General features: G+C 52.1%; 6 protein-coding genes across 6 annotated transcripts; 3 read left to right on the top strand and 3 right to left on the bottom strand.

Annotated features, from left to right (window-relative positions):
- Positions 1-685: 685 nt before the first annotated feature.
- PG994_000430 (uncharacterized protein) lies at positions 686-1,616 on the top strand (the record flags this gene model as incomplete). The annotated part of the gene is made up of 2 exons (XM_066851839.1): positions 686-1,121; positions 1,204-1,616. 2 exons carry the CDS (start codon positions 686-688, stop codon positions 1,614-1,616), a joined length of 849 nt encoding a protein of 282 aa, XP_066722471.1.
- A 4,967-nt stretch (positions 1,617-6,583) lies between these two features.
- PG994_000429 (uncharacterized protein) lies at positions 6,584-7,120 on the bottom strand (the record flags this gene model as incomplete). Its single annotated transcript, XM_066851838.1, has 2 exons — positions 6,584-6,608; positions 6,660-7,120. 2 exons carry the CDS (start codon positions 7,118-7,120, stop codon positions 6,584-6,586), a joined length of 486 nt encoding a protein of 161 aa, XP_066722470.1.
- An 8,165-nt stretch (positions 7,121-15,285) lies between these two features.
- PG994_000428 (uncharacterized protein) lies at positions 15,286-18,137 on the top strand (the record flags this gene model as incomplete). Its single annotated transcript, XM_066851837.1, has 5 exons — positions 15,286-15,411; positions 15,504-15,615; positions 15,679-15,763; positions 15,823-17,192; positions 17,251-18,137. 5 exons carry the CDS (start codon positions 15,286-15,288, stop codon positions 18,135-18,137), a joined length of 2,580 nt encoding a protein of 859 aa, XP_066722469.1.
- A 731-nt stretch (positions 18,138-18,868) lies between these two features.
- On the bottom strand, positions 18,869-20,077 carry PG994_000427 (zinc-type alcohol dehydrogenase-like protein YogA; the record flags this gene model as incomplete). The annotated part of the gene is made up of 1 exon (XM_066851836.1): positions 18,869-20,077. One exon carries the CDS (start codon positions 20,075-20,077, stop codon positions 18,869-18,871), a length of 1,209 nt encoding a protein of 402 aa, XP_066722468.1.
- A 1,685-nt stretch (positions 20,078-21,762) lies between these two features.
- PG994_000426 (uncharacterized protein) lies at positions 21,763-22,866 on the top strand (the record flags this gene model as incomplete). Its single annotated transcript, XM_066851835.1, has 2 exons — positions 21,763-21,908; positions 22,017-22,866. 2 exons carry the CDS (start codon positions 21,763-21,765, stop codon positions 22,864-22,866), a joined length of 996 nt encoding a protein of 331 aa, XP_066722467.1.
- A 646-nt stretch (positions 22,867-23,512) lies between these two features.
- On the bottom strand, positions 23,513-25,123 carry PG994_000425 (uncharacterized protein; the record flags this gene model as incomplete). The annotated part of the gene is made up of 1 exon (XM_066851834.1): positions 23,513-25,123. One exon carries the CDS (start codon positions 25,121-25,123, stop codon positions 23,513-23,515), a length of 1,611 nt encoding a protein of 536 aa, XP_066722466.1.
- Between the last annotated feature and the right edge of the window lie 2,410 nt (positions 25,124-27,533).

The raw sequence follows: 27,533 nt of genomic DNA, 5'->3' as shown, positions 1-27,533 counted from the left end.
CGGCGGCGGCCTTGCAATTGCGTCGAAGCGGGCGCCTAATAGCCCACAGAATAAGCATGCAGCGTTGGACGGGTAATGAGAATGAAAGATCACAGTCGAGGCGATCCGTCCAAGGATTAAGGATTATTTTGTTTGTGCAGGCCGACCTGGTCCAGTCACGAGCGAGCAAGGGTGCCAGCTCGAACGACTTTCGGTGGGAAGGCCCGACGTCACTACGGGGGAGGGTCTGGGTGGAAATGCAAATCTCAGATGCCCGAGATGGGAAGGCCATTTCCTCCTCCGCCTCGTCATCTCTTCCTGCAACTTCCTGACTCGTGAGCTCACCTGTGGCAGAGGCTGAGGCTACGGCAGGAGATGCCCTGAAGCCTGGACTGCCATGACTGCCCCTGGGCGCAGGCATCAAGTGGGACTCCCAACAAGCTTCCAATCCCACTAAAAACGTGCGCCTGCTACTGGCCGAATGCTGCTGTCGTAGTGCGTTTCGAGCTCGAGCTGGTTCCCTCTTACGTCAATCCACCAGGCTTGCTTGCATTGACGTGGATTTCCCATAAATTTTATAAGCCGCCACGAAAGCGGTCACCCAGCGCAGCTCACCCACTTATAGCCACCATCTGCGGCTCGAAGCAGAAGGTTCTCTATCTTCTGCCAGTTAAGCCATATACTTCGAACCAAACCAGGAACAACCATGAGACTCTACCTCCTCCCGATATCGACACGCCGAACCTTGCTGTACTGCGAGCGCTTCAATGTCCAGTCCGCCAAACAAAAGACGATAGTCGATAGCGTTACAAACCGCGCCGCCACCCTCTGGACAAGCTGGGAAAAGAAAGAGTCGGGATGGCAACGCAAGATCGTTGACTATGGCAACCACGCCCTGCGAAGGATCCCCTACGAGGAATGGGGGCTGAAGAGCGTCCCGCCTCTGTCCGCCCGCCGCCGCGACGAGGAGCTCAAGGGCCAAGACAGGGTCGAGCTCGTGTTCCCCGACACCGTCATACCCACCGACAAGGCCGCCGGGGTCCTCAAGACGCTAGGCATCGAGCGCGAGTCGTTACACAAGAGGAATTTGATGTGGTGTCTTATCGGCATGCCCATTACTATACCCTTTGCCCTCGTTCCAGGTCAGTATCTCTTGCTGTGGTGGGCCGGATATATATATAGGTGGTCCCGATGATGACTAATATATGCGCTCTGTGTGGATAGTGATACCAAACCTTCCCTTCTTCTACCTTGTCTACCGCGCTTGGTCGCATTGGCGTGCGATGGCCGGAGGAAAGCATATCCAGTTCCTGCTGTCAAATAACTTGTTGGCGTTGACGCCATCGCCGATCCTGAACAAGATATATCCCTCCGTTCTACCACGTTCAAGTGAAGGCGCGGAGAAGTCGACACAGCATCCGTCAACGAGCGAGCCGCCCCTCGCGGAAAAGGAGGCCATGCTGTTGTCACGGACCAACGAGCAGGCGCTCGCCAAAGCACTGAACGTCCCCGAGCTGGAGGTCGAGGTTGAGCGCGCCATGTGGCAGGTCCAGCACGCCATCCAAAAAGAAGAGGAGGAAAAGGCAGCGAAGCAACAGCAGCAGGCCGCCCCGGGAACAAAACCTAAGGATGAGTGAATGGAGCGCGCAGACAGTTGTGCTGCACAAGCACGTACCAAAACGTTGTCACGTTTGGGTCTCGGGGATGGATCCATCCCCATTACCACGGCCTGGGGCTCATTACGGCGAGCCCCATATTCATTGAGCATCCGAACGCATCCGAAATGTACAATCACGACCTATGAATGATTCAGGTGGCATTATAGATTCTTGTCAGTATTCACGCACGTATTATGATTTACATAGTTGTACAAATCCCAACTCAATACGAGTTTCTGAAGAAGGGGTTTATAACGATGAAATTGCGATGCAGTACGGCCTCTTTGTGTTGACCAAGTGCTTAAAGGGAAATGAAGTAATAGGAAGGGATCCGGCAATTTTATGATCCCGGTGATTATCTGAGAGGAAACTGGCGTCAATAGGGGTTTCGCGTAAGTAGAGACGATCCACGGTTATGAGCCTCCGCTTCCGCCAATGGTAAATGATCTGAAAAGTTGATAACGATGTGTTATAACTGACGACTGTTCGGCCCATAGGCCATATTGTCCACTCACTCAACAGTCATTTTCATGAAGGATGATCTTCATGACCAGTTTCCAACTTTTCCACGCTGAGCTCTGGCGTGAGACAGGGGCGAGGAACTTGTATCTGAGCGGTTTATAGGACACGAAAGTGCACCAGACTCTGATATATGAGTCGACCTAAGGGGATTTATCTGCAAGGCAAATATCGGTGGAGGAAGCGCGGCAGGATAGATGACTCGTATGCGGCAGGTCATGCTCTTGATTTCCGAGCCAGAGTACACGAGGGCGCAGTATATCTTCTTACGAAGCACCAATGCGACGACTATCCCCGAAAGGAAGCCGTTCGAAGATTGAAGCCCATCCAACGACGCTGTTTCCCCTTGTAAAAGCAGGATACAGAGAAAGGGCCCTAGTCGACCGCTGATAAGTTTACAGGAAGGCGTTGATTGCATTGTCTGCCTTGTCTCTCGAACCGAGTGGCGCCGTTCGTTCCTCTGCCCTTATGATCTCTCATTTGATTTGACGGCGCCCAAGGTGGCAGGTGAAGGCACAGCATCACGTACACGATAATGACCCGTCACCTTTCCAGGGAGGTTGGCTTGGGCAGCTACGTTCGTCCGAAAGAGGGTTGTCATGTCCTAACTCGGGTATTGGAAAAGCACGCTGGCATCACCTTATAGATCAGCGCCCCCTATGGATGGACTCGACCTAATGCATGCGAGGCTTTGCTTTCCGCGGCCGTTCCACGCCGAAAGGAGTAGGAGAGGCGGCGCCACGAGGCTGCTAGCGGAGCTGAGGAACGCGTTGAGAGCCAGCCACAAACGGTAGACCCGTTATCTGCTTAAGAGACGGCTAGCCATGCGTGGGGAGGGATCAAGCTCCGAACAGCATGCGCGCCCCCCGGCTGACCACGATGCATATTTATGTATTCATATGGATACTGTGCATATGACATAGCACTGGCCCCCACGGGCACCCCGGTCTGTCGATCTGTTCTGGGTACATGTGCCTAGGTAGCAGTACATCCATCTTCTCGGGATCGATCCGGGTATAAATAACCACGAGACTCGATCAGCAAACAGCACGAGAACGTTGCCTACGACGACATCGCTCTTTTAGGTAGGCGTGCCTGTCAATCCGAAAAGGCTTTCAGCTAAGGGTGTGTGTGTGTGTGCGGTCTGCGGCGCACGCGAATGGGCAGGCAATTCCGTATAGATAGGTAATTACTACCCAACACCTCCATCAAGTAAAGGTGCTTACTCGACTGTGTCTCGAAAAGCCACTCTCGCCGCTTGCTATGAATAAGGGTTAGACCGGTCGCGAGTCCAATAGATCGATGCAAGCTACAGTCAGCCGCATGTCCACTACATATGTATCTATCCCTGACATCGGACATTTGTGCAGCAAATGTCATGTTTTCCTTCCTGCTTGGGCATTGATTATTCCCGTGTTGGACGCTGGCCGGCCGCAATGACGTGAAGCCCTTATTTTTAATGACATGTACTGTAAATCAGCCACTGCTGATATTGCTGTACGAGAAGCTGGATGTGGTGCGGTATTGTGGATTTTGTGCGGGTGGTTGATCGCCACGGCCAGGACGCCAGCCCCCCCTCCGGGAAGGTGAATCACCCGAAAATCCCGAGGATGCATTCCGGACGGAGCGTTGATAACGTGCTTGGGTACAACTATTAGTACCTAATGTACTTGCTTTTTCCCCCCCTTCTTTTTTTCTACTATGGTGATAACCCAAATGGGGACATGGAAGATCATGAGCCAATGATACCCGCGGAGAGAAACTTGTCAGGCCACTCAGTTAGTCATCGGCTGGGGCCCCAGGGCAGATAGATTCATGATCAATAGGGCCGAGGAGTTGCATACCAACAATCCACCTATGTACATCGCGACCGCTCGAGTGGTGGGAATACCTGAGTGGGTATTTACATACATAGCTAGGGCAAGGGAGGTCTGGCTGAGAAAATCACACATGTAGACATAAACCACAGCAAGCAAAGGAAGCAACTGGTAACGGAAGATCCGGTACGTTGGCTAATTGGCTTGGCGAAAGTCGCTTCGAGTTCCTTACCTTTCGTTGACCGGCGACTCGTAACAACCCGAGCCGGGGGCTTCATTCAGACTGCAGGTTTTCGCGTTCATCCAATGGCCTGCCTGCTTTGCCCCTATCTACGTATCAGAAGACGAAAACCAGTCCACGTATGTCTCGCATGCAAAAGTCATCAAGTCATCATCAATACGAGCTGTCGGGGAGGAGTTACCTGCAGTAGTGGGCGGGTGGGTTGGCCAGCACGCAGCAGCGTTGAAATCATGAGGGAACTGGTCATGCTTTCTCAGCCTCAAAGGGCGCCTCTTCGATTTGATTCGCTCTCCATCTCTGCCACAAACTTGTTTTCCGAACGTGTTTGCACTCCGTGTCAGAGTTGGTTGGTTGATCATGACCTACTCCGACAGCCCGACTACTTACACCGATAACGTCTTTTCTTTGCTTCTTCACCACCCACACCTGACACATTCTTACCTCCTTCTTTCCCCAAAAGTCTTACCATGCTTACACTCCAACCTCTAGCCCAACACTGCGGGATATGCCGCAGGTTCGCTGACCACCATTCATGACACTTCACGGCTAGAGAGGAGAAAACACCAGGATATGTGTCTGCTTACTATATATATGAAACACGTATATACATATATAACTTGTCATATGTCAGTTCCCCATAGCGCTTGATAACAGTTCGACGAAGCCAGAGCCGACATTATGTATGTGTCAGATTGAGCCTGCAAGCCTCCGAAAATCAGATGTCTTTCTTTCGCCGTTATCTCTGCTCTGTTTTCTTCTGCTGCAGATTGCCCGGTGCCGTGGGGGAAATTCGGGTTCGGACTGATACTATTTCTATAACGGTTTGAAAGAAGGTGGCGTCGACGGGGGGTAAATCCATGTAAGTAAGTACTGTTTGAGTGTGTACGACGTACGTACGCGCTGCTGTGTGACCACAGGATCGAACAGGTAGGAAGGCGCGCTCCAAATAGGATAACAGATAGCATGGCTTGAAGACATTTTATGTTGAAAACTCGAAACCGCCGGGTTTGATATTCCAGAGCCGTACTATGTATTCCCAATATCCATAGCAAATGACAGGAAGCCTGGCCCCTTTCACAAGAATCACCATGAACTGGCTATGTATGCCCATCAAGAAGATTTTCCAAAACACCATTGGCAGTGCCTATTAGATGCGAAGTGCCAAACCCAAGAATTGAAACAGACCAATGCTATACGAGGTTAGAAAATAATATCAGGATAATAGCCTCGCAACATCTCTCCACCGAGCCCAACCTTGAGGCATGAAGATGGCGGCAATGATAATGCGGCAACGGGTCCACCCTTTTGTTTATCCTTCGTATAACAATATCCTCGGATGTCGTGAATCGACAGCTCCAAAGAGATATTTGACGCTTTTGTACAGGTTATAAATTGCAATGTGCATGAAATAATAGTGACGAAGGAGGTGGCTCGGGTTAAACAGCCAGGTATTTCGTACTCAAGCTCTGGCCGTCGGGGTTCTCTTCATGCCCAGAAATGCCCAACGTTTCTTCTCCTTCGGGGCCGCCTGTGGCACCTCGGGGCTGGGCGTCTCTTGCTGACTTTTACTAAGTCGGCGCGTAATTTTTGGCATGAACGCCTTTTTGCCTTCGTATTCAGACACTGTCCGGGCCGGTGGGCCTAAAGGCTTGACCGCAGTGGCTGCTGGATCGTTACTCGGTTTCGCAGGAGAAGGCGACGCCGGACCCCATTGGTGCGTGTCAATCCCTGTCTCGCTTAGTCGACGGGATTTCGATAATCGTCTTCTACTCGGCCTAGAAACTTGCTCTGACCGTGGTTGTCTCGTCTCTACGGATGATACAGGCTCGGTCTGGACGGCCTGCTGAGATTGGGTCATAGTGAGAACAGAATCTGTGGGTTTTTGTTGTTGTAATGACGCGAACGAAGATGTCGAGTTCTTGTTCGTTTTTGAAAAAATAGAACTTGGAGCTGTAGATCCGGAGTTACGAACTGATCCAGAGTTATGGGCAGATGAAGATGATGATATCGACGATGCTGACTTCGAGTCCGAGTGAGCCGTGGCCGTTTGGTCAAATGTTTGATCGAAATGAAGTGCGGGAAGAGATGGTACCGGGGGTATCGATGGATCGTTGCGGATCGTGCGTGGATCGATCGGCTGTGGTTTTGTGAAATGGGTGCTCCTAGCTGACGGAGGATAGTATCTGTCAGACCCGGATGTCTTCCTTTGATGAGCCGGGTGCAAGTGATGGAGACTGCCGCTCTCAGACGAATTGGTACGAGATGGGATGGGTCTGCTAAACGAGCTGGCTGGCGGGACATGAGAACTAGCTTTGGCGCCTGCTTTCCCTGATTTCATCTCAAGGTCATCTTCAGAGCCAACTGAGGCACTAGAACTGCTGGCTTGAGCAGTACCTAGAAGACATGTTAGCTATGTTATGACTAAGTTCTGGATTTCGTTCTGACCTCTGCTGGATAGTGCACTCGCTCTCCCGGATGGGGTCATCGGGACTGCGACGCCCGGAACCACCCGGGGGGGTCCACTCGGGCTCCTTTCCTTTTAGGCTGCTTTGGTAGCTGTAATAGTCAAGCCGCGACTCGCTGTGGGGCCGGATAGCTGGCGTGCTGCTGTAGCTGTAGTTGTATGTAGACGAATATGAGAGGTATGACATAGAGGTGCTATCTCGAGGGTAGCCTTGTGTCTGGACAAGATTGGTTCCCATGGCACTTCTCCTGCGATTTGCCTCCAGGATCCTTGGTCGTTCCTCGTCTCTCCAACTCGAAGGCGTACCGGCCATAGCGTCGAGGGCCGCATGAGTAGGGACATGTTTGTAAGGCTTCTTGGTCTCTTCCTCCTTGGTTTTCTCAGCCACCTTGGTAGTGTGTTCCTTGGCTTGCTGCCGTCCTTTCTTGATGATGGAAAACATCTCTTCTTACAAACCCAATAATTTGGTTCTCGAGTAGAATCAGTCGGGGACCTGCCAACATGAACTTCCAAAGCAAGGCTGTGTCGTGATCGGTATAAGCGACACACTGAGGGAGTACTGGTCTGCGGCTGGGGCAAATCAAGTACAGGCTGGCAATAATGCGATAAAGTGTTGGCCAGATCAGTGACCGTGGCAGGCAGGGTAATAGATGGTAACCCAAGAGTCATGCAATTGGCAGGAGAGTTCACAGGAAAATGACCGAGATGCCATATATCTGTAATAGCCGCGGGTCGAATAACAATACGCTCTCAAGCTAGGAGGTTCCAGATATCGACGGGTACACTAGTAGTATCTCACTTAGGTACTTTAATAGAACCCACGGCCTTTCACGACCCAAGCGGAGCACTCGGAAAGATCGTGAGGACAAGGAACGATGAAATCTGTGCGGGCCCACGGACTGCGGATGAGCATAACAATCATCCGTAGTGTCCAACTAGCAGATGGGTATTTGCTTAGGGGAGATGATAGATGCGCAAGCAAGTAGGTATGCTTTGGACTCGAACAAACTGGAAACGACTGGCAAGGAGAGCGGGCGGGGATGGATGCTTGGCCCCAGGCTGTTGTTGGTGACTTTGCCTGCCAGAGTCGAACCGACTCGAGTTGAAGAGGTTGAACGAGCGAACAGGTTGGAGCAATCGCTGTTGGGAGTTCCAGGGAGCAGTGCGAGCGTCTTCCTTATTTGTAAATTCTAGAAGACCTGGGAGAAGAGCGGGTCATGAGTCTCAAGCTTGTGAAGCACGAAAAGACAATGGCTTGGTGGCGTTATGTATCCCAGGCTAGGACAGCGCAGCGAGACGAACCAATAGTGCGAAGCGGCGTGATGGGCGTGATGGAATCCGATTAGGATAGAAGAACACAAGAAAAGTCGGGTTGTTGGGGGCCTCCTATGCAGTCAGAGACACCACATAGTCTTGGGCGACGTGCATGGAGAAAAGCAAGTAGATGGAGAAGGGAGGGAAACGGCTGACAGACGACATGCTTCATTCTTACCAGGCCTCTGCTTTATTATTAGTCTTGCTCGGCAAGCGAAGAACAAGCAATGGTCAATACTTCCTCATCTGGATCGCTCCAGCTGTGCCAGCAGACAATCAGTTGGATCGATCTCTCGTTCCATTGCCCAATGTACATGTCGTAATGTAGTAGTTTGTACGGTATGGTGAGCCCAAGTAGGCATAGCACAGGTCCTCATAGAACGGAGAAGCCTACGATGATGCTGCCGTACAACCCACGAGCTGCAGCAAGCAGACCCGGCCATTGATTGATGGGCATATCCCAGTCCCCTGGAGCCATCGCTGGTGCCATGCAGCCAGAAAGCCACGAAGGGAAGGTACACATGGTGCGAGTGATATGGGATGGCAAGGCATGGGTCAGACGCTTGCAGGTGGGGGTATCTCTTGGCTGGGCTGGGAGTTCGTATTGGGAGGAGACAGGTACTGCTACTTAGCTACCTCCTATAGGCAGCCAGGGGTCCTCAAGGTAATGCAGCGTTTGATAAGCCCGCCTATCTTGTGGCGCGGGTAGACTACATATTTGCAAAGATATCGTGTGCGGGAAGGCTTTTCTTGAGGGCCATAAGAAAATCATTGATGTGGTGGTTGGTGTGCAACAATGGTCCAAATATTGAGTTATGAGTGGCCTGCTTGTGGTGTATCTCAACTTCTCAAGCCAGAGAAAGTCAATGGAGCCAGAAATTGTTTACCGCCCCAGACTTTACCTACTGTAGGACAGGGTCCGGTTGAATGACACATGCACCAAGCCGTCTGGCTGGTAACTTGAACATACGGCTGAATCCTAATCAGGGAATGCTACGATCCAGCTCTATTTCCTGCATTGATTGATGTACATATCAATATAGGAGTCCAAACCTCTTGTGCACTTACCCATGCTCCTTCATAGAAGTATTCTTTCTAATAATACGACCGCCAGCACGTTTCCCGGAATATTGATCAGACCGGTACCAGGGTTGCTGCCACAGGGTGTGTAGGTGCGGGCGGGTCAGCACGGAACCCCCAGCCGCATCTCGGCCAGAACCAGCAACAGAACCCGGGCGGCGGGAATGGTGCCGCCTGTACATACAGTATGTACATACCTTACCTGCCAGCCAGCAGGCCAGCCCACTCGGCTTGTGGGTGGGTAACTAGTGCATCATATCATACCACACGCGCTCTACTTCTCTTATGTATATCAGTGCTTGCGGTTTTGAGTTTATGACTTTGGCTGGTTCGGTCTGAACCGACCCCCACGAATCACAGACCAGGCTAGGGTCGGTTCAAACAGACGCGGGGAAACCGGGTCAAACCTGCCATCTGATCTTTACTGAAGGACGTCCGCCGCGTCAGATGGCCGGAAAGCGAAACCCGGCTGGAGCTTCAAACTTCCGTGTGACGACGCATCCCGCGGAAGATCATTGTACAATCGTTTCCAAGATGGCATTGGCTCAGTGGGTTGCTCCGCAACTCTGACGCTAAACAGTATAGGCTGAGGGCTAGGAGCAAGCATGTTGGTGATGAACCGCCCCTCCGGATGGCAGTGTTATCAGGGTCTTTTTTATAACTGAACGCAAGCCTGACTGCCGGGGCATATGCTGATGTGCTGCAACAGACCTCCCGGCATACCAATGCTTCTACGCCTGATCCGCATCATAACATCTTCTGAGATCGCCCTTTCGGCTGACTCTACTTTTATGCCTATGGGCACTTTTCCCCAGAGCCCGCCACCTCTCAGACCCTGACTCTTCTAGCCACTGATATGCTTTAGGATCATGGTTGACATGTGATTATCGGACTTCGGCGAAGAGGTAGGTAAGTAAGCAAGTACAGCATCTCGCGATTAGTGGATCTACAAACTTCCTCAGGCCCACGAAACTCAAGACGTTGGGCAGCAGTATGGGTTTATCCCGAGATGTGGGAGTCTAGACCAATTTCACCAGCCTTCAGCATTTGTATCAAATCGCAAAGATGACCCTAGCCTTGGTCACAAGGGAAGGGTTTTCTCTTAGACGCTATCTCGTGGAAGTCGCCAAAGACCAAACTCAATCGCGCGTCCTCGAAGTCTCGATATTGCGATATGACGACTGTTCAAAGCGAGTTCCTGCTTAGACGCGGACCAGCTCGTTCTAGCTGGGGCGTTAGGTGAGTGAGATGGTACCTAGCGCATATGTACCCCAGCCAGTATTATACTTAGTTGGTAGGTTGGTGGGTTCGAGACTTATTAAGAGGCTACTTAAGAGTCTCCACGAACGCGGCTCAACTGCCATTTCGAATACACTTCGCCGCAACATGTGCCGAGGATTAAGACGAGAAACGATGGAAGATGTGAAAATCGGGAATCGTTCTCTCTCCGCCTGTGAACAGGGCTCTTGCTACCCCAGGTCCTGCTCAACTACTCTACATACCTTAGAAAATATTAATCGCGGTCTATTACAAATGTCTGCTCTAGTTGACCTTCATCATAAGCTCTAGTTATAATGACTCTCCATTATTCTGCATCTTTTCTATCAGATTTGCATCTGCCAAAAACATTCTCCGCTTCAGAGCAACACTGCGGTACATATGGATGATTAGACGAGGACTGTAGCGAAGATGATATCGCGAACTAGGACCAGCATTGCTAAACCTGCTAGTTTTGTAGGATTTGGAATCCTCATTCTATGAAATAGACAATTTTTCTCTCTAGTTGGGGCATCACTCATCGCGGCCCATGATACTTTCTTCATTCATCCAACTCAGCCAGACTAGTAGAGTAGGGAAGCATCTTACATCGAAATCATTCTCTCCAGGTAACCCATTTCCATGAATAAACAGCCAGTGAGCCCTAGGAAAGGAAGATGAGAAAGGGAACGAAAAAAGAGTAGCCGCAGATGGGGTCGAAAAAATGACCGCAGAGGGAGTCGAACCCTCTTGCCTTTAAGCATATTTTAATGATACTACCGCTAGGCTATACCGACCCGGTCAAGGGGGAAGAGCAGAAATAGGACATATAAACACGGAGGAATTGAGGATGTGTTTTTCTCCTGGGTGGGCAAGTTCTTAAGCTTCGACGCTGCCATGGTTCATTGATGTGTTTGAGTTTCCGCCATTGGCTTCAACATTGGCCAGAAACACAGGGGTCGTCTGGCTGTTTCGAGTGACGAGCAGCGATTACCTAAAGCCTCAAGGCAGGTATAAACCACAATTCGATTCCGAATATACTGGTATGTCCAGTTCATACAATATCATTAACCCTGCCGTTGGCCCGATCTCAGCTGCGTCCTCTACATCGGATAAGGGAGAGACTCCGGCAATTCACTGAGTGAACTTACCTGGATGAGGACATATACTCAACGTCTTTCAATCCAGCAATCACCACGGTGTCTTCTGCTGTCAAGTGGTATATGTAAGTAGGCTCTATTTGATCCGACTCGATCCAAGTCATGGGTCGCTTCGGGTCAACTGGACAGTTCTTGGTCGATTCGACTGGACCCTATTCATTTATTGCACTATTCAGCTCGGGGGTATATATGACCTGTACATATACACATACGGCGTTTTTGTTTGGTAGTCAAACGTATGAAAAGGGGCTGTTTCTGAAAGGGTCAAAGGGCTTGCTATGGCTTAGCAGACAGGGTCACCCATGGGTGTGTTAACCATGGTGTTGATGCCTCGACATTCAGTCCCCCCCCCTGAACCCAACACCTTCACTCCGCATCAAGAAGCTCATATGTATTGCATCCATAATGTGGCATGTCGTCAGTACCGGGCGAGTCCCAGTATCAATTTGCAGTGACGGGCACTCTCAGGCTGATCTGCTACGTTGGAGTACCGAAGGAGTATCTATGTATTGCCTAAGCTGGAAGTGTGGACTACGGCTCGTAGAAAAGGCCTTTTAGTGGCGCACCCATGTCCCTGTCTATATTATTCTGACCTCACCAGCTACACAGGGACCTTCGATAACATATTGGAATGCCAGTAGGTACCTTCTGGTAGGTGGGCAAAGCAAGCAATATTACACATACCCTTCCTATGATATGCTCCTATTTTATTGGGCGTTTCTCAAGGGGTCAAATATGTCCAATCAACAACGATGCTTCCAGCTGGGCGGGCTTCTCCATAGCAGGAGTTTTCAGTATATGGCTAGAAGTAGTACCGGTTTGGAAAGCCCTACGTTAATACCAATTAATGGCTCATTGGGGTCTCCAAGCTCTCTGTGTTTAGAAAATGATGACCAGCTTTCTCACCCTTGCTCCTTTTTTTGAAAGAGAAGGAACGACTGTATAGACCACTGATCAAACCCGACTGTGCCAGAATGCCCCTTTATTTATGACAGACCGCGAAGACTGACAATGTCCCTTGCTCAGCCCCTTAGATGCTGGTCGAGCTCAAGAAGAGTGAAACCATCCTCAACGATGGGAGTTCACCGCATTGGCCTTAGTCTCACCGCCCTCGCGCTCCTCGAGACAAAAAAGTACACACTCCAGATCCTTTGTGCTTTAGTTGATCTAAGTTATATTCTCAAGTCGAAGGAAATCGGTTCAGATATGTGAAAGTATAAACGGAATATATTTGTAGTTTCGAGGAAATTTTGGAGGTCTCAATGTGCATTCTGTTTCGAAGAGCGAGCCGCCGTATCGATAGCCGGCTCTTAGACGAAAGAACTTATGAAATTTCTGGAAGTTCATTAATAACCTCCTTCGTCTGGTACTTATACATGAACTTCATATAACCGTTTACAGTCGTTCGGTGGCATAATGCGATACTGCAAGCAAAGTGATTTAGCCTAGATAAACATACATAATAAAATATATAACCCATGACTTTGAGTTAACATGCTTTACCGATGCGTATTTCTCTACCGCACGGTTTTTAAAGAGCCATATGCTTGATGAGGAAGATGGTAACGTGTGTAAATACGACGATGCTGATTCTCTGGTAGTAAGAACCCTGAAATTACAGACGCACCTTAGACAAAGACCAATGGCGTTTGATAAGGTTCCACCAGCAAAAAAGAACAGACAGTCGAAGAGGTTGCATCTATAAAGATGTTCAACATGGATCTGAGACAGCAGGTGGGCGATCACAAAGGGGGCCAAAATGCCAAATTTAGCGATGCGAGAGCGCTAATAAGGAACCGATTTTAGAACATCGGCTGCCGGCAGATGGAAGCCAAGTCACCTACCTACCTTAAAAACCACTGGATGGGATGGATGCGATTGATGCGATTGATGCGATTGATGCGATTGATGCGATTGATGGAATGGGATGACACGTGCCAAGTCAGGTCCTACCAACTCTCTCCAAGCTTTAGAAGTATGGATGCACGTTTCCAGCCCACGACAGCCTTAGAGCCGTTGAGTTCTACTGAAAGCCAATTGAATCGGTATTGATAGGTGACGACGACGACATGGTAACGGCGGCTACTTGCACCAAACGGATTGTGCAGTAACTCCGCGATAGGCTGGCCCAGAACGGGTCGTAGTGGAGAGCGAACAGCAAAGGGTGCATCGCGCATTGCACCCTGGAAATTCTGGAGGACGTATTCCGTCATGAAGCATGGGTTCACTGTTTTTTGGGTAGTGCCCTCTCCTGCCCATAGGCGTGTTTTAGCACATACAGTAGCACAGACAACAGCCATGCATGGCGGCCTGAGGCTCACCGAACATGTTAGGGACCCTTGCACAGTACGGGAAATCCATTGGTCTGTGCACCGCATGTTAGGGAAGGCTTTCCTGGCTGTCTGGGTCGCTCGAGCACAAATAACGTCACTATCGAAGCACAGTATCTGAAGAAAACCCGTTTCCGACTCCATCCGAAGAAAAAAGTGGCCCCCCTTGGGTTGGAGACAGAAGAAGAGAAGGCAGAGGCGCGCGAGAACGGAGAAGCCAATCCTGCACAGTGCGTCAGATGGGGCAGAGAGAAGAGCAAGAGGGAGTTTCGTTTCTCTGTGTGTCGCCATCGCATCGCATCGCCGCCATTCTCATCCATCCCAACCCGACAACCAACGACCACGCCAACATCACTTTGCGGCTGTCATCGTAAACGAGTCCCATTTGATTCTTGCCATTGCATTGCGACCGACACGACATCCTCGATCCACCTCTCCCGTGATACCCTGTCGCGCAACCAACAACCCACCCGACCGACCAGCCCAGCCCAATTTGTCGCAAATAGCAAAATTCACCATCTTTCTGTTGTGTGTCGTTGCGATGCTGGATTCATCTCCTCGTTATCTTCGTGTATAACCTTTCGAGTCCTTTGTATTGAGCATCGCCATTCGCTTCGCTCCGCCTAGTCTCGTCTGACCGATTGTCTCTCTCGTCCTTTTCTTCTTCTCCGGTTCGCCGCGCGATACTTGTGCATACCTGACCTACGTCACGCCGGCAATTGCTCAACAGCACACACATAGTCGGACGACATCTCAGCGTGCTTGTTCGCCGTATCAGATACAGAGGATTATTGAGAAAAGTCCCAATCGTCGGTTTCTCGTGGCGAGAAGGCGGTTTCAGCAACCTACGAAAGGTATACCAAGATTTGCGCCCGCACACCAAGATCAGGCTAGCCAAGGCCCAACAAGAGAAGCGTCCACGAATCAGCCGTAAGGAAGAGAAGAACAAGAAGGAGGAAAGCAAAAGAGAAAAAAAGTGCAAATCTAGAGAAAAGAGACGATACTGATCTCTCCGGGTCTACCAATACGTGCGACGAACAGACAGGCAGGCCGACGTACATATATGTCCAACAGTGCCGACATATAGTGTTTCTCGGATCTACCTAATTTGTCAAGCCCGCACCCCCCGGTTCGGTCCCCTTCCCACTTTCCTATTGCTATTCCTGCCTGGCCCGGACCCGCAGCAGCAATCCGCGACATACTTTGGCGCTATCTTGGGCCTGTGTCCACATTCTCGTCTCGTCTCGTTGTTCGACAAAGACATAGTTTTTTCGCCCACCTCTCTCACCTCCCTGTCGCGTGCGCGCTCGTAGCTTAGCGCGCCAACATCGATAAAAGTGGCTGCGCTCACCCTGCTCACTCAGACCGACGCCGAATTATCATTGCAACAACACCTCGACCTCGCGCCCGACCTTTTGCAGTACAATCGCCTGGTCGCCGAGGTGGACTCCGACGAACCTTTGGAGATGGCGGCGGCACAGCCGCAGGTGCCTCATCCGTCGACCGACAGAAAGCGCGTCAAGGTCTATGAACTAAGGAATAACGACTGGTTCGATCGAGGCACAGGCTTCTGTACTGCCGGATGGCACCCTGTAAGACTTTTGCTGCCACCCTGTCGCGTGTCGCCCCACGCGCGTCATCAGAGACCTGGACAAACATTTCTAACACTTGCTCGCATCCACAGGTCGAAGATAACCAACGAGAACTGCGAGTCATTGTCGAATCTGAAGACCAACCCGAGCGCGTGTTGCTGGAGACAAGAATTTGCAAAGAGGACGGCTTCCACAAACAGCAGGGTATGGCGCTGATATAAATAAAAGGCCGGATCATGTCTAACAAGTGCTGACGACATCATGCAGAAACTCTCATCGTCTGGACAGAACCCAGCAATGGCGTTGATATGGCCCTCAGCTTCCAAGAGGCTGAGGGCTGTACTATGATCTGGTACGCTACCCGCTAAGCGCCCTTCCGCGCCGAGCCGCCGATTGCTAACCTATTTGTAGGAGGTTTATCCATAGAGTCCAGCAACAGCTCAACCCTGGCGCAACCGTTGAAGACGACACATTGTCCGACGATCTCGCCATGGACATGCATAACGCGGTTCAGTTACCCGAAGCCGCGCTAGGGAACTTGAATGTGATCGAAGACTCGATGCGAGCCCTTAGCACCACGGCCGCCAGCCGCGACGCCCTTACGAAGTTCGTCCTTAACGAGGGCTACATTTTGAAACTCATTCCTCTAGTGGATCAGGCCGAGGATTTCGAGAGCCTGAATGACCTGCATCGCCTATGCAATATCATGAAACTGGTCATTCTTCTCAACGATACTAGCATTATAGAACATGCTGTGTCTGATGAGTGCGTGATTGGTGTCGTCGGCGCTCTGGAATACGATCCCGACTTTCCAAGCCACAAGGCCAACCACCGGCAATGGCTGAAGGACTCTGGGAGATATAAGGAGGTTGTGCGGATCGAAGACGGCTCCATCCTGAGAAAGGTTCACCAGACCTATCGATTACTATACCTGAAGGACGTCGTGCTTGCCCGCATCCTAGATGATAACACCTTCTCGGTGCTGAATTCATTGATCTTCTTTAACCAGGTTGACATCGTCCAGCACATTCAGGCGAACCAGGCGTTCCTTGGCGAACTGTTCGATATCTTCAAAACCCAAGGACAGGACTCGAGACGAAAAAAGGAGGCAGTGCTCTTCATCCAGCAATGCTGCTCGATCGCTAAGAACCTTCAGCCGCCGGCGCGACAAACTCTGTACAACAACTTCCTTTCTCATGGCCTTTTGCAGGTTATCAATTTCGGTCTCCGCCATAACGATGTTGCCGTGCGCGTGGGAGCGACAGATATATTAGTCTCCATGATCGATCATGATCCCCAGATGATCCGGAGGACCATTTACCATCAAATACAAGAGAAACAGCCACCGTTGACGGACTCTCTGATCGATCTTCTCTTGATCGAAGTCGACCTCGGGGTCAAGTCGCAAATCTCAGATGCCCTCAAAGTGCTGCTCGACCAGGGACCTCCGACTCAACCTGAAGTGTATGCCAAAGCAAATGGCGAACACGCCGTCCGGCTACAGCCACGGATGCCAACAGCCGATCCTCAGCAGGAGCAATTCTTAGATATTTTCTACGACCAGTCAGCCGTCAAACTGTTTCAGTCCTTGATTCTGTTGAAAGATCGCGCGACGATGGATTTCTCGGTCCAGCAAGCGTCTATGTTCACCTACCTCCTCGAAATCCTATGCTTCTTCGTTCGTCAACATCATCACCGCAGCAAGTTCTTTGTCCTCAACAATGACATCGTCAAGAGAGTCGGACAGCTACTGGTCTGCAAGGAGAAGTATCTCAAGCTTGGTATGTGCTTTGGTTGGATTGGTAATAAGTTTGGACTACAGTGCTAACGTATATCTAGTTGCCATTCGTTTCCTACGACAGCTAATAAGCCTCCAAGACGAGTTCTATGTTAAGCACATTTCCGAGAAGAAGGTCATTGGGCCCATTTTGGACGTTCTCGTGCAGACAATGCCTCGCGATAATCTACTCAGCTCAGCGTGCCTAGAATTCTTCGAGCACATCAAGAAGGAAAACATCAAGGAACTCATGAAGTACTTGGTTGAGAACCACCGTGACCAACTCCAAAAACTGGTCTACGTCGAAATATTCCGCGACATCATTCTTAAGTATGATCAAACGCGGGGGTTCAGTGTCAGTTTAGACTACTTCATGGAAGCCGAGGACGATGTGAGAAGGAAGAGGCCCAATGTGAACCCCAGGACGGGCGGTCCCATGGAGTATGTAACCATGGATCCTGCCGAGGAGGAATATTGGAACACTTCGGACGACGAGGAGGATCAGCAGGCCAAGGTTGGCAGTCGCACGGCTTCGGCTAATGGCATGTCACCCGGGACAAAACTGGTCGATTACGGATCAGACGAGGATGGTGACGACCATGTCGAGGCTGGCGCGCTCTCCGCCGAGGACGAAGCAAGACTAGGCTCCGACAAGATGGACGAAGAGATGCCGAGACTTGGCGAAGGTGCCCCGCCTGAACGGCTTTCCGAGAAACGGCGCCGCGAGGAGGACGAGGAAGATGACCTGGGAAAGCTTATCCAACACAAACGACGGAATAGCACCTCGACCAGCGCCAACTCATCAAATTCGCCCGTCTTCATCCGCAAGGGTAAAAACGGTACCATGCGGCGAGATTCTGGCGGTGGCGGGGGTCCCAAGAAGATAGCCATCACATTGGGATCTTCCATAAAAGCCGGGACAAACAGCAAGCCGGAAGACGAGGCATGAGCAAGCATACAAGCCCCTTTCAGATTGATCTTTGATTATGGAAGGTCACCCAATAACGATGGAATTCTACATTTGGTTCGGCGAAATTTCAATGCGCATTTTGGAGGTAATGAGACAGGCGTTTTTTCATGGAGGAGTCATTAGTCGACCGTTGGTCTTGTTAGGACATAGAGCCCCCCTCCAGATATTTAGGGGGGCCGTTATGAGATGAAGCGTTTTTCTTCAGGATGGGGCGATGCTGCGGGTTGCATTCGCCAACGAATTACCTCCAGGGCGGTCGATTTTGACTCTTTCAGGTTTACGCTGTGGCGACGGCAGCATTGTTGCTTCTTTTTTTTCTTGGGAGCTCCGACCGAGTGTGAGCCCCAAACCAAGGCCGGGAGAGGGAAATGAACAGAAAGCAAAATGGCCCCAATGTACTATCAATCATCCAAGACCCGAGTCAAGCAGCTCTTGACGCTGCCCGGGGAATGCCTTTATAGTCAGGCAGTCGAATGGACGCGACTGCCCTATGAATCTGATCAGAAATGCTTCCCAAAACTTCCGGTACCGTGCCGCTCGTGTGAATGTGGCATGACTGTTGTTCCATGGGCTACTTCTGATAGACTACCTAAGTTAATCCCATCATGACAGCTACTAGACTTTCGGCCTTTGCCGCGAAGAGGGTTCTTTATATACAAGTATATACTTTTGCACTGATAACGAATACATTGGTTCACGAAAACATTCCATCACAACTTGGCGGCTACGGAGGCTTCCTGGCCCCTTTCGGGCGAGATCTCAATCACCAGCTTGCCGAACTGCTTCCCCTGCCGCATGTCCTCGTATAGGCCGTCGATGGCGTCCAGGTCCTCGAGGCCGCTGCGGACGGTGCGGCTCACGACGGGCTGGACCTTGTGGGCGCGCACGAACGCGACCATGGCGCCGAACTCGGCGCGCGAACCCATGGTGCTGCCGCGCAGCTCGACGTTCTTCATGACGGCGCCCATGCTCCAGTTCATGGTGGGCGCCAGCGTCATGCCGTAGCACGCCAGGATGCCGCCGGGCTTCAGGAGCCGCACCGTGCGCGCCACGAGGTCACCGCCGGCCCCGTCGACCACGGCGTCGAGGAAGGGGCGGTCGCGGGGCAGCATCCGGGCCAGCTGCACGTCCCAGTCCGGGTCACAGTAGTTGACGCCGCCTGCGGCGCCGAGCTCCGGCGACGTGGCGCGCCGCAGCTTGGTCGGATCGCCCGAGGTCACGTAGACGCGGCAGCCCAGCGCGACGCCGAACTGCAGGGCCTGCAGCGCGACGCCGCCGCCGATGCCCGTCACGAGGATGTTGCGGCCGGGCGCGCGGGCGGGGTCGCCGTCGAGGCACTTGGTCACGAGGGCGCGCCAGGCCGTCACGCCCACGAGGGGCAGCGCGGCGCCCTCGGCCGCCGTCAGGTGCGCAGGCAGCGGCTCGACTTCGGTCGCGGGCACGGCGATGTAGCACTGCGCGGCGCCCGCGGGGGAGCCCTGGGCGCCGCCGATGACGGTGTACTTTTTGAGGTCCTCGGGCCCGTCGCGGCTGTTGTGCCAGCCCCGTGTGGGGGTGAGGATGACGCGACGATTCAGCAACGCCGAAGTGGCATCATCATCGGATTCGGTATCGCTGCCGCCGCAAGCGATGACGGTGCCGCAGCCGTCGGCTAGCAGCGGGTGGGCGAACGAGATGCCCGGGTACAGGTGCTGGCGGATGAAGAGGTCGCGGTGGTTGAGGGCGGCGGCGTGCAGCTCGACCAGGACCTCGCCCGGGCCCAGGACCGGGATGGGGGCCGTGTGGAGCTGCAGCGGGTAGTAGACTTTGCCGGGCTTGCCGTCGACCTTGCGGACGGTGAGGTAGGTGTTTTGGGTCTTGTCGTCTGCTGCTGTGCCGACCCTCTTCGGGGTACTTGGGGCGGTAGTATTAGAAGACATAGCGACGGGGCTAGTGGCTATCTGTGCTGGAATTGCGGTGGGAAGGAGAACGAATAAAATGACTGAAGAAGACGGAAAGACAAGACGAAGAAACCAGGATTTTGCTATATTTTTTTATCTAGAAGCTAGGTCTGGCCTAGGAGGTTAGAAGCAAGCAATAACTGTGTATAAGGAATTGCAATTTGTTCTGGATTAGGTACTTCGTGATATTGATGTTTGTAACCAGGGGTGTAGTTGTCCCGAGGTTACCAATGTGGTGGTACCAATTAGTCCCCTCTGTGGGGTAATTGAGAAGCGCGGCAGTCATTGCTGCTGTAGGTTAAGCTGCCCCGCGATTGGGGATCTTACTAGACCTCGGTTGATGCCAGGGATACTCCGTAGGTGGGTAAGGTATCAAATGTATTTTGTCTTGACTATCCCGTCCCCGTCGGTCCATGCCTTCCTACCTGTCATTCGCCGGAACTTAAGATGTCATATATGAGATGCGACATGGATGTTCCGGGTCGGCTGCGTGGTTAACATGACGGTATTCTGCATCCGTCTAAACGAACCGTTACCCGTCTTCCTGCAGCGGCCCGATCGCTAGCCAGTGGGCAATCGTTGGCTGGGCGAGAATATGACACAAACACAAAAGGGGTGATAAGGAAGTTGTCATGGTGGGCTAGTGGCGCAAAGGACGGATGGTAGCTGTTTAGGCACGTGTGAGGTGGAAGAACCAACTGGGTAAGGACCCTATATATAGTATGAATGGCGCACTCCGCCAGAAGCCAGGTCGTTGGCGTCTGTCCCAGGGAGGGATCAATACTGCCCGTGGCGGCTCCTAGGGCGTCCCTGCTCGGGGGGCTTGGGGACAAGCAGTGCCCGAGATCGCCGAGTGGAATATCTGATAATTTCCTTGTGGAGCCGCGCCCCATTGATGGTCGCCGTTCACTCTCGGCACGGCGTACATATAACCGTGTATGTACGGATGTACATTACATCCATGCATACATGCATACTCCCAGAAACATGCTATACAGTAGGCCAAGCGGCTTCTGCACGAGTATTCTCTGACCGTTACCAGAACCCTAGACTCCACCTTCGAGCCTAGGAGCGTCGAGGATCCCCCGAACCCAAGCGGGCCTTACCCCCACCCCCCCTGTGGGCCACCCGCATCGGGATTCGTTCCAGGATGTGCCATACAGTACCAGCCAAGGCACTCAGGGGGAACGCTTCGGGATGCAACCTTATTAATACCAACCAGCTGGAGACGATGGGTGACACCCGAAACCCGCCTGATGAGGGTCATATTGGGACGATGGTGGCTGCGTGGCCGAAAAATAATAGTCGTGAAAATCTCTGGTTAGCGTTTATAGCACCATATCCTAATCTACTTAATTAGGTTTTTTTTTTTTCAATGGCTACCCTTAACCCTTATCTTACCCACTATGAAGCATTCCCTAAATCCCGGGGCATTCCTCATGAACACGGGAAGCAGGGCTCTTTCGGCGAAGCGGGCAAGGTCGAAAGCACGTTAAGCAGCTAGGGGGCCGGCCTTTACGTGCGAAGGGTTTGCCAAGGTGGACAAAGAGAATTTATGTATTGATTGATACATTTGTGAGTGGTTGCTACAGATACAGCGCGCAAACCACTCCCAAAAGAACGCCAAATAATCATCGTCGTTTTCAGACACACAACTCGACAACATGATCGACACCATCGCCTGCGGGACCGCCTTTGGGGCGGCGCTGGCCGCGGCCGCCGTCCACCAGCCATATGTCATCGTCTCTCAGCTGAGCTTGACGAACTTCCACATGCTCGAGTCCTTCCTGGCAGCTGCTGCCAGTAGTGCGTATGTATTGTCCACACCCCTTTTCCCCCTTCCAGAGAGAGAGAGAGGGAGAGAGAGAGAAGAAGAAAAATATCCTTGCTGACCTGTGTCTATGTGCCATCAAACCAGACTCTTCACCGCCGTCACGCAGGGCACAGGCTACGCCGCCTTCCCCCCGAGGAGCTTCAGCTCGCTGGGCCTGCTCGGGCGCCTCGACGGGAACATCGTCGGCGGCCTGCTGCAGGGCGCGGGCATGGCCCTGTCAGGAGCTTGTGCCGGCACCGTGTTCGCGCAGAACGGGGCCGGCGTCTCCACGAGTTTCTACGCCCTCGGCGGCGCCATGGTCGGCGGCATCGTCTGGACCGGGTTCCTCCGACCCGCCCTGCAGCGCCAACACAAGCCACGGCCCACCAACCAGAAGCTCCCCGTCGACCACCAGCTGGGCGTCGGCCGGACGACGGCACTGATAATGCTGGAGGTCGTGTTCGTGGCCGTGATAGGGGTCGCGGCGTCGTCGTCGTCGACCGTCACCGCCCGTACGCAGGGGCCGGTGCACCCGATAGCCGGCGGCGTGCTGATAGGCCTGGCACAGCTCTTCTCCATCCTGGTACGCAAGACGATGCTGGGGAACTCGACCTCCTTCGAGGAGTTCGGCGACTACTTCTGGTGGCTGGCCGGGGGCGCCCGTTCGGGGCGGCCGTCGTACAAGAACATGCTTTTCGCCACGTCTTTGGCCTTCGGCTCCTATCTTGTCTCGCTCAGATTCCCTCCTACCGTGATGATCCAGAGCGGCGTGGATGCGAGCAGCCCGGCCAGAGTGGCTCTCGGGGGCGCCCTGATTGCCATCGGGTCGCGCATGGCCGGTGGCTGCACCTCGGGCCATGGGATCAGTGGAATTTCGCTGATGTCCATATCGAGCTTCGTCACGGTGGCAGCAATGTTTGCTGGCGGTATAGGACTCACATCCGTCCTTGGTTGACCCGTGGACTTGTTGGCGAACATGTATTCGAGTGTAGGCTCATCGCTTGATGATGTGAAGGATTTATCCAGTACACACGTCTTCGGTGTTACATGCCAAGTGGTGATGGATGAATTACTACATGTTCATATATATATAGGCTGAAAGGGTGGTTGGTCAGAAAAATCAAAATAACTTTTATTGACCATCTGCCATGAGCTATAAGCCAGGCATTTCAATTGCAACTCCTCAAACTCCCAAATTCATCGCTCTGAGCATAGCAGTCCGGTTTAGGAACGAACTAACTCAGTTAGCTAGGAGCACTGAGAGACCTCACGACATGTTACCGTAAGCCACTGCCCCAATGTCCATTTGCGCCAGAGAGGTAAATCTGCCCATCTGTCACCACCAGCCGCTGCTGCCGAGAAGCGGCACTTGTTAATTAGTTGTATCGCTTTTTTTTAATCTTGCATCTAAACCACCCACAGTGTCTAGACGAAGAAATCGTATAATAGAGCAAGGAGATTCGTGCCGAGCATACTCGTACAATGGTTGTGTAGTGTCCGCTGAAACCGCCGCAGAGGGTCAAAGAAATCAAGGAATGATTTCTGTCGTGAAACGAGACGAAGTGGTCTGGGGGAGTCGACCAACCAGAAAATCGCGATACTCAGGAAGATAGGGGGACAGACTCGGGCTCGGGCTTCATAGCTTCGGACTCCGCAATCATTTCTGCCTCCGCCATAGTCTCGTCTTGAACAGCTTCGCGCGCATCTTCCACAGCGCCTGCGGTATCGGTAACGACAGTGGGCTCGGGGTTCCCCTCTCTCTTGAGCTCTCGGTGCTGAGCTTCCTCAACCTGCACCTCCTCGCTCTCGGTGCCAGCTCCCTCGATGTTCGCGGTCAGGGGCTCTGCAGTCCCGGACTCTGCTGTCTGGAGCTCTGAAATTTGGCCCTCCGACATGTGAGGCTCGGCAGTCTGTGGCTCTACAGTCTCGGCCACTGCAGTCTGAAGCTCTGACATCTGAGGTTCTGACATTTGGGGTTCTGGCATCTGGGGCTCTGACATCTGGGGCTCTACAGCTTGTGTCTCCGCACCTTGGATTGCCGTATCCCCAATCTCCGCTTCCTGGATTTCTGTGCCCTGCACCTCTGCGCTTTGGGCCTCTGCGTGTTGAAGATCAGCACTTTGGGTCTCTACATGCTGGACTTCCGCATGCGGCATCTCTGCGTTTTGGATGTCTGAATTCTGCATTTCCGCATCGTGGAACTCTGGGAGATGGAAGTCATCATGCTGAATTCTTTCTTCCAGGCGAGGCTTCTTTGTAGGGCGATCGGACTCGGCATGTTCCAGTACATCCACCTTGTCGTTGGCTTCCTTAAGCTCTTGCTCAATTTCGTCCAGGCGTCGCTTCAAGATATTCTCTCTTCTATGGCTATCCTCAAGCTGGCGCTGTATGTCTTCGCGCATAGCTCGCTCATGGGCCTCGTTCTTTTGGGCCTGCTCGGCCGCGTGGCGGTAGTTGTCCTGGGCCTGGGAGTCTGCTTCCAACTGGGTCAATCGGCCACGATACAGCTCGTTGATCAGGTCGAGTTCGCTAACGCGCGTCTTCAAGCTTGCATTGGCAGCAATCAGTTGTTCGCGCGTCTCAGGCTCGCCATTCACAGGCGAGCCAGACCGGCCGGGAGAACCACCAGGAATGGGGTACTGAGGCAGCGACGGAGACTGGAACTGATTGGGGTCCATGCCCTGGAAGACAGGTAAATGAGGATCGTACATGGAGGGTGTAGCGGTTCGCGAAACGGGCGAGTTGTTGTCTCCCATATGTCCATTAGGCCTCCCTTGATTTGCTCGAGCCACAGCAGCCATGGCAGTTGAAGTCGCGTCGTGTGTTTGCATATGCATGCCGTTGTGGTTCATTGGCGTGGCGGCAGCAGGGAGACTCTGTTCCAGGCACACATAGTCAGGAAAGAATCCGTTATGTGAGCGGTCAAGGAGTGGTAGTCTTGAAGGGTCGCGACTTACCTTCTTCTTCACCTGCATGTCCGGTCGCATTGTCTTGACGCGGTTCCGACTCTTGATGACGTCCGTCTTCAGAGAAATGGGTCGCGGACGACCGTGTAGCTTGAGGAACAAGCCACAGGCATTGCATAGAACAGAGCCCATCTCGTCGCGGCGCCAAAGGGGCGTCGTCGACGTGCCGCAGTTCTGGCATGTCGGCTGGGTCGAGGGTTGGTCATGGTTAGCCATGGACGCGTTTGTGGGATGTGAGGCCATCATTGCAGCGGATCAGCCTCCAGAAAGGCGTCGAGAATCTCGCTGACGTGACTTTTGGGAAATGCGACAAGCGATACGGGACGAGACGGCGGACAAGATAATGGAATGGCGGCTTCGTTATCAACAATCTGATAGATAGGAAGCGTAGGAGATGGATGATAAGAGATAACAGCGAGATTTTCTGGCTGGGAAGGGAAGAAAAAACTCTGGGCCTTCAAGGGTGTGTGCTTTTTTTGCAAGTGGAGAGGGGTGCATCGAATGATTGGCAACGATAATTGATTGATAAGGTGGAAAGAAGGGTTGATTGATTTATGTACTTAAGGAAAGAGGTGGGGATGCGACTTTTTTTTTGTCTTATGCACAGGTCCGAAAAGCCTTCTTCAGCGGACAACAGGTATACTTTGGCTGTAACCAAGCCTAAAAGTGACTTCTGAAGCTGTCCCAGGTTTAGGCTTCAGATAAACCCGTCGCGACTCCTCTTCACAAGCTAGTAGATAAAGCTCCAATCCGTTCAATTGGACATGAAGAAAATAATCCACTCCGATAGTGATCTGGACAAAGAAGGCCATATCTAAGGTAGGCTTATCGCAGATCTTCATGGTGACGTCGTGGGCAGGAGACAGGATATTACAGTGATTTTGAGGCCAGTGAGGAAATGGCGCTGACAGTGTAATCGAATTCTAACTTACCAGGTTCCCTGATGCTGTGGGCACCGCGGCACCAGGTGACGACCCCGAGTTCATGACTGCTGGTGCGTTTGTGGCCCTAGATGATGTGCATACAAAGATCAGTTCAAGATCGCCCAGTATGCTGGAATGCAGTCGTTTAAACATGAGCGGCGGGAGAAATTTTGGTTGGATTTTGGTAGGACTTTGGTTCTTTCCACCTCACACGTCTCTTGGAAGCAGGATTAAGCTCTTTGCGCCATTGGTTTCGAGGTCCTGAGCTGTGTAGACCATTGGTAGGAGCTGTCAACTCTCTCAACCGGGGCAATGCACTCCCGTCCCACGAATAGCTTACTGTCGCCTTAGAACATGTACGCACCCCTGGGCTACAGCAAACATGAGATTGAGACAAATAGATCAACTCACCTTAGCTGAGGCGAGCCCGTCGCGGACCCGCCGGTTGCAAGCGCAGTAATCGAGGGGAGCAGGGCTATAGCCTGAGATGCCGTGGTCGAGGCTGAGCTGGGACGGGATATCGGCTCGAGGGTGTTCGGCAGCGGTAACGTCGCGCCATCTTCCATGACGGATCGAATCGGCGGGAGAGCCGGCGACGGTATACGTGTTGGTATTGGGGCTGCTAACGGTGCTAGACTGTTCGCCTGCGAGAATGCTAGTGTAGAAGTCGTGATGGTAGATGTGGGAAGTCTCGAGAAAATTCGAGACTCAGCAGCAGCAAGTTGATGGTCGGGACGCAAAGGTCGTTGGATATTTAGCAACGTAGACCACTTGGTAGGTCGATCAAGCCAATTGATACCGATGCAATTGGATTTGCAGTCGAATGGTATAGTGTAAGGCGCGGGAACGAGTGGCGGCGAAAGGAGAGCAAAACAACAAAAAGCAGGGCTGAAAGTTCGGCAACATCTATCGTGGCATTGTCGTCGTAAAGATCTTGGGGTAATCAGGGAAAGATCAAGGTATGGAGTGGGAGTGAACGGGGAAAATTTGAGGCAAAATTCTACGCTTTGTTTTGCACCGAAAGCCCCTTATTGGAAGGCTCAACACAGGCTGCGGTGTATTTACCCTCGATTATCAGTTTTAGACATCTGAGCAGATATATAATAGTACAAATATGCAGCTTACATTGTACAACTCGATAGACCCCTTGGCATGCAATTGATTCGAGGCATCCACCGAAAGATTCGAGCCAGGGCGAAATCAGGGTCTTCCGATTGGCTGTGACAGTGGGAGACGCGAGATTGCATCTGCTCTACATCGTATCTCTGTACATGGCTAATGAAGCAATCTCGCAGCTGAGGGATCGCTAGTGCATGTCCAGCCTCAGCAGTGGACTGTATCGGCTCCTCTGATCGCACGTTATATCAAGTAGCAATATGGGTGAAGTAATGTTCCAAGACTGAGATCGGGTAGTGATATCGATGGAGGATTACATGAGCTATGCTATCAGTTTGAGCTTGGCTGATAGGTGGCAGCGCTCCTACTAGACAGCATTGTATTGTCATATAAGAAATAAATACGTTCAAGGAAGTATCGTTTAAAGGCAGGCATACCTAATTTATATAGGCTATGTATTGATAATTGAATCTGTTCGTAGTAGGAGGTTATAGAGGAGTTGTCCACTTGGGCGGATTCAATACCTGTAGTTGTCTATCGAAGCCACTGGACTGCATTGCATGACTGCGGCTGGGGAATGGGCGGAATGGATCCGGCTTTCAGAGGGCTTTAAGGTT

The sequence above is a fragment of the Apiospora phragmitis genome, assembly GCF_038363925.1.
Source record: "Apiospora phragmitis strain CBS 135458 chromosome Unknown utg000001l:1.0-2902119.0:1.0-2906034.0, whole genome shotgun sequence".
Taxonomy (NCBI): domain Eukaryota; kingdom Fungi; phylum Ascomycota; class Sordariomycetes; order Amphisphaeriales; family Apiosporaceae; genus Apiospora; species Apiospora phragmitis.
This window is presented reverse-complemented; position numbering and strand designations above follow the sequence as displayed.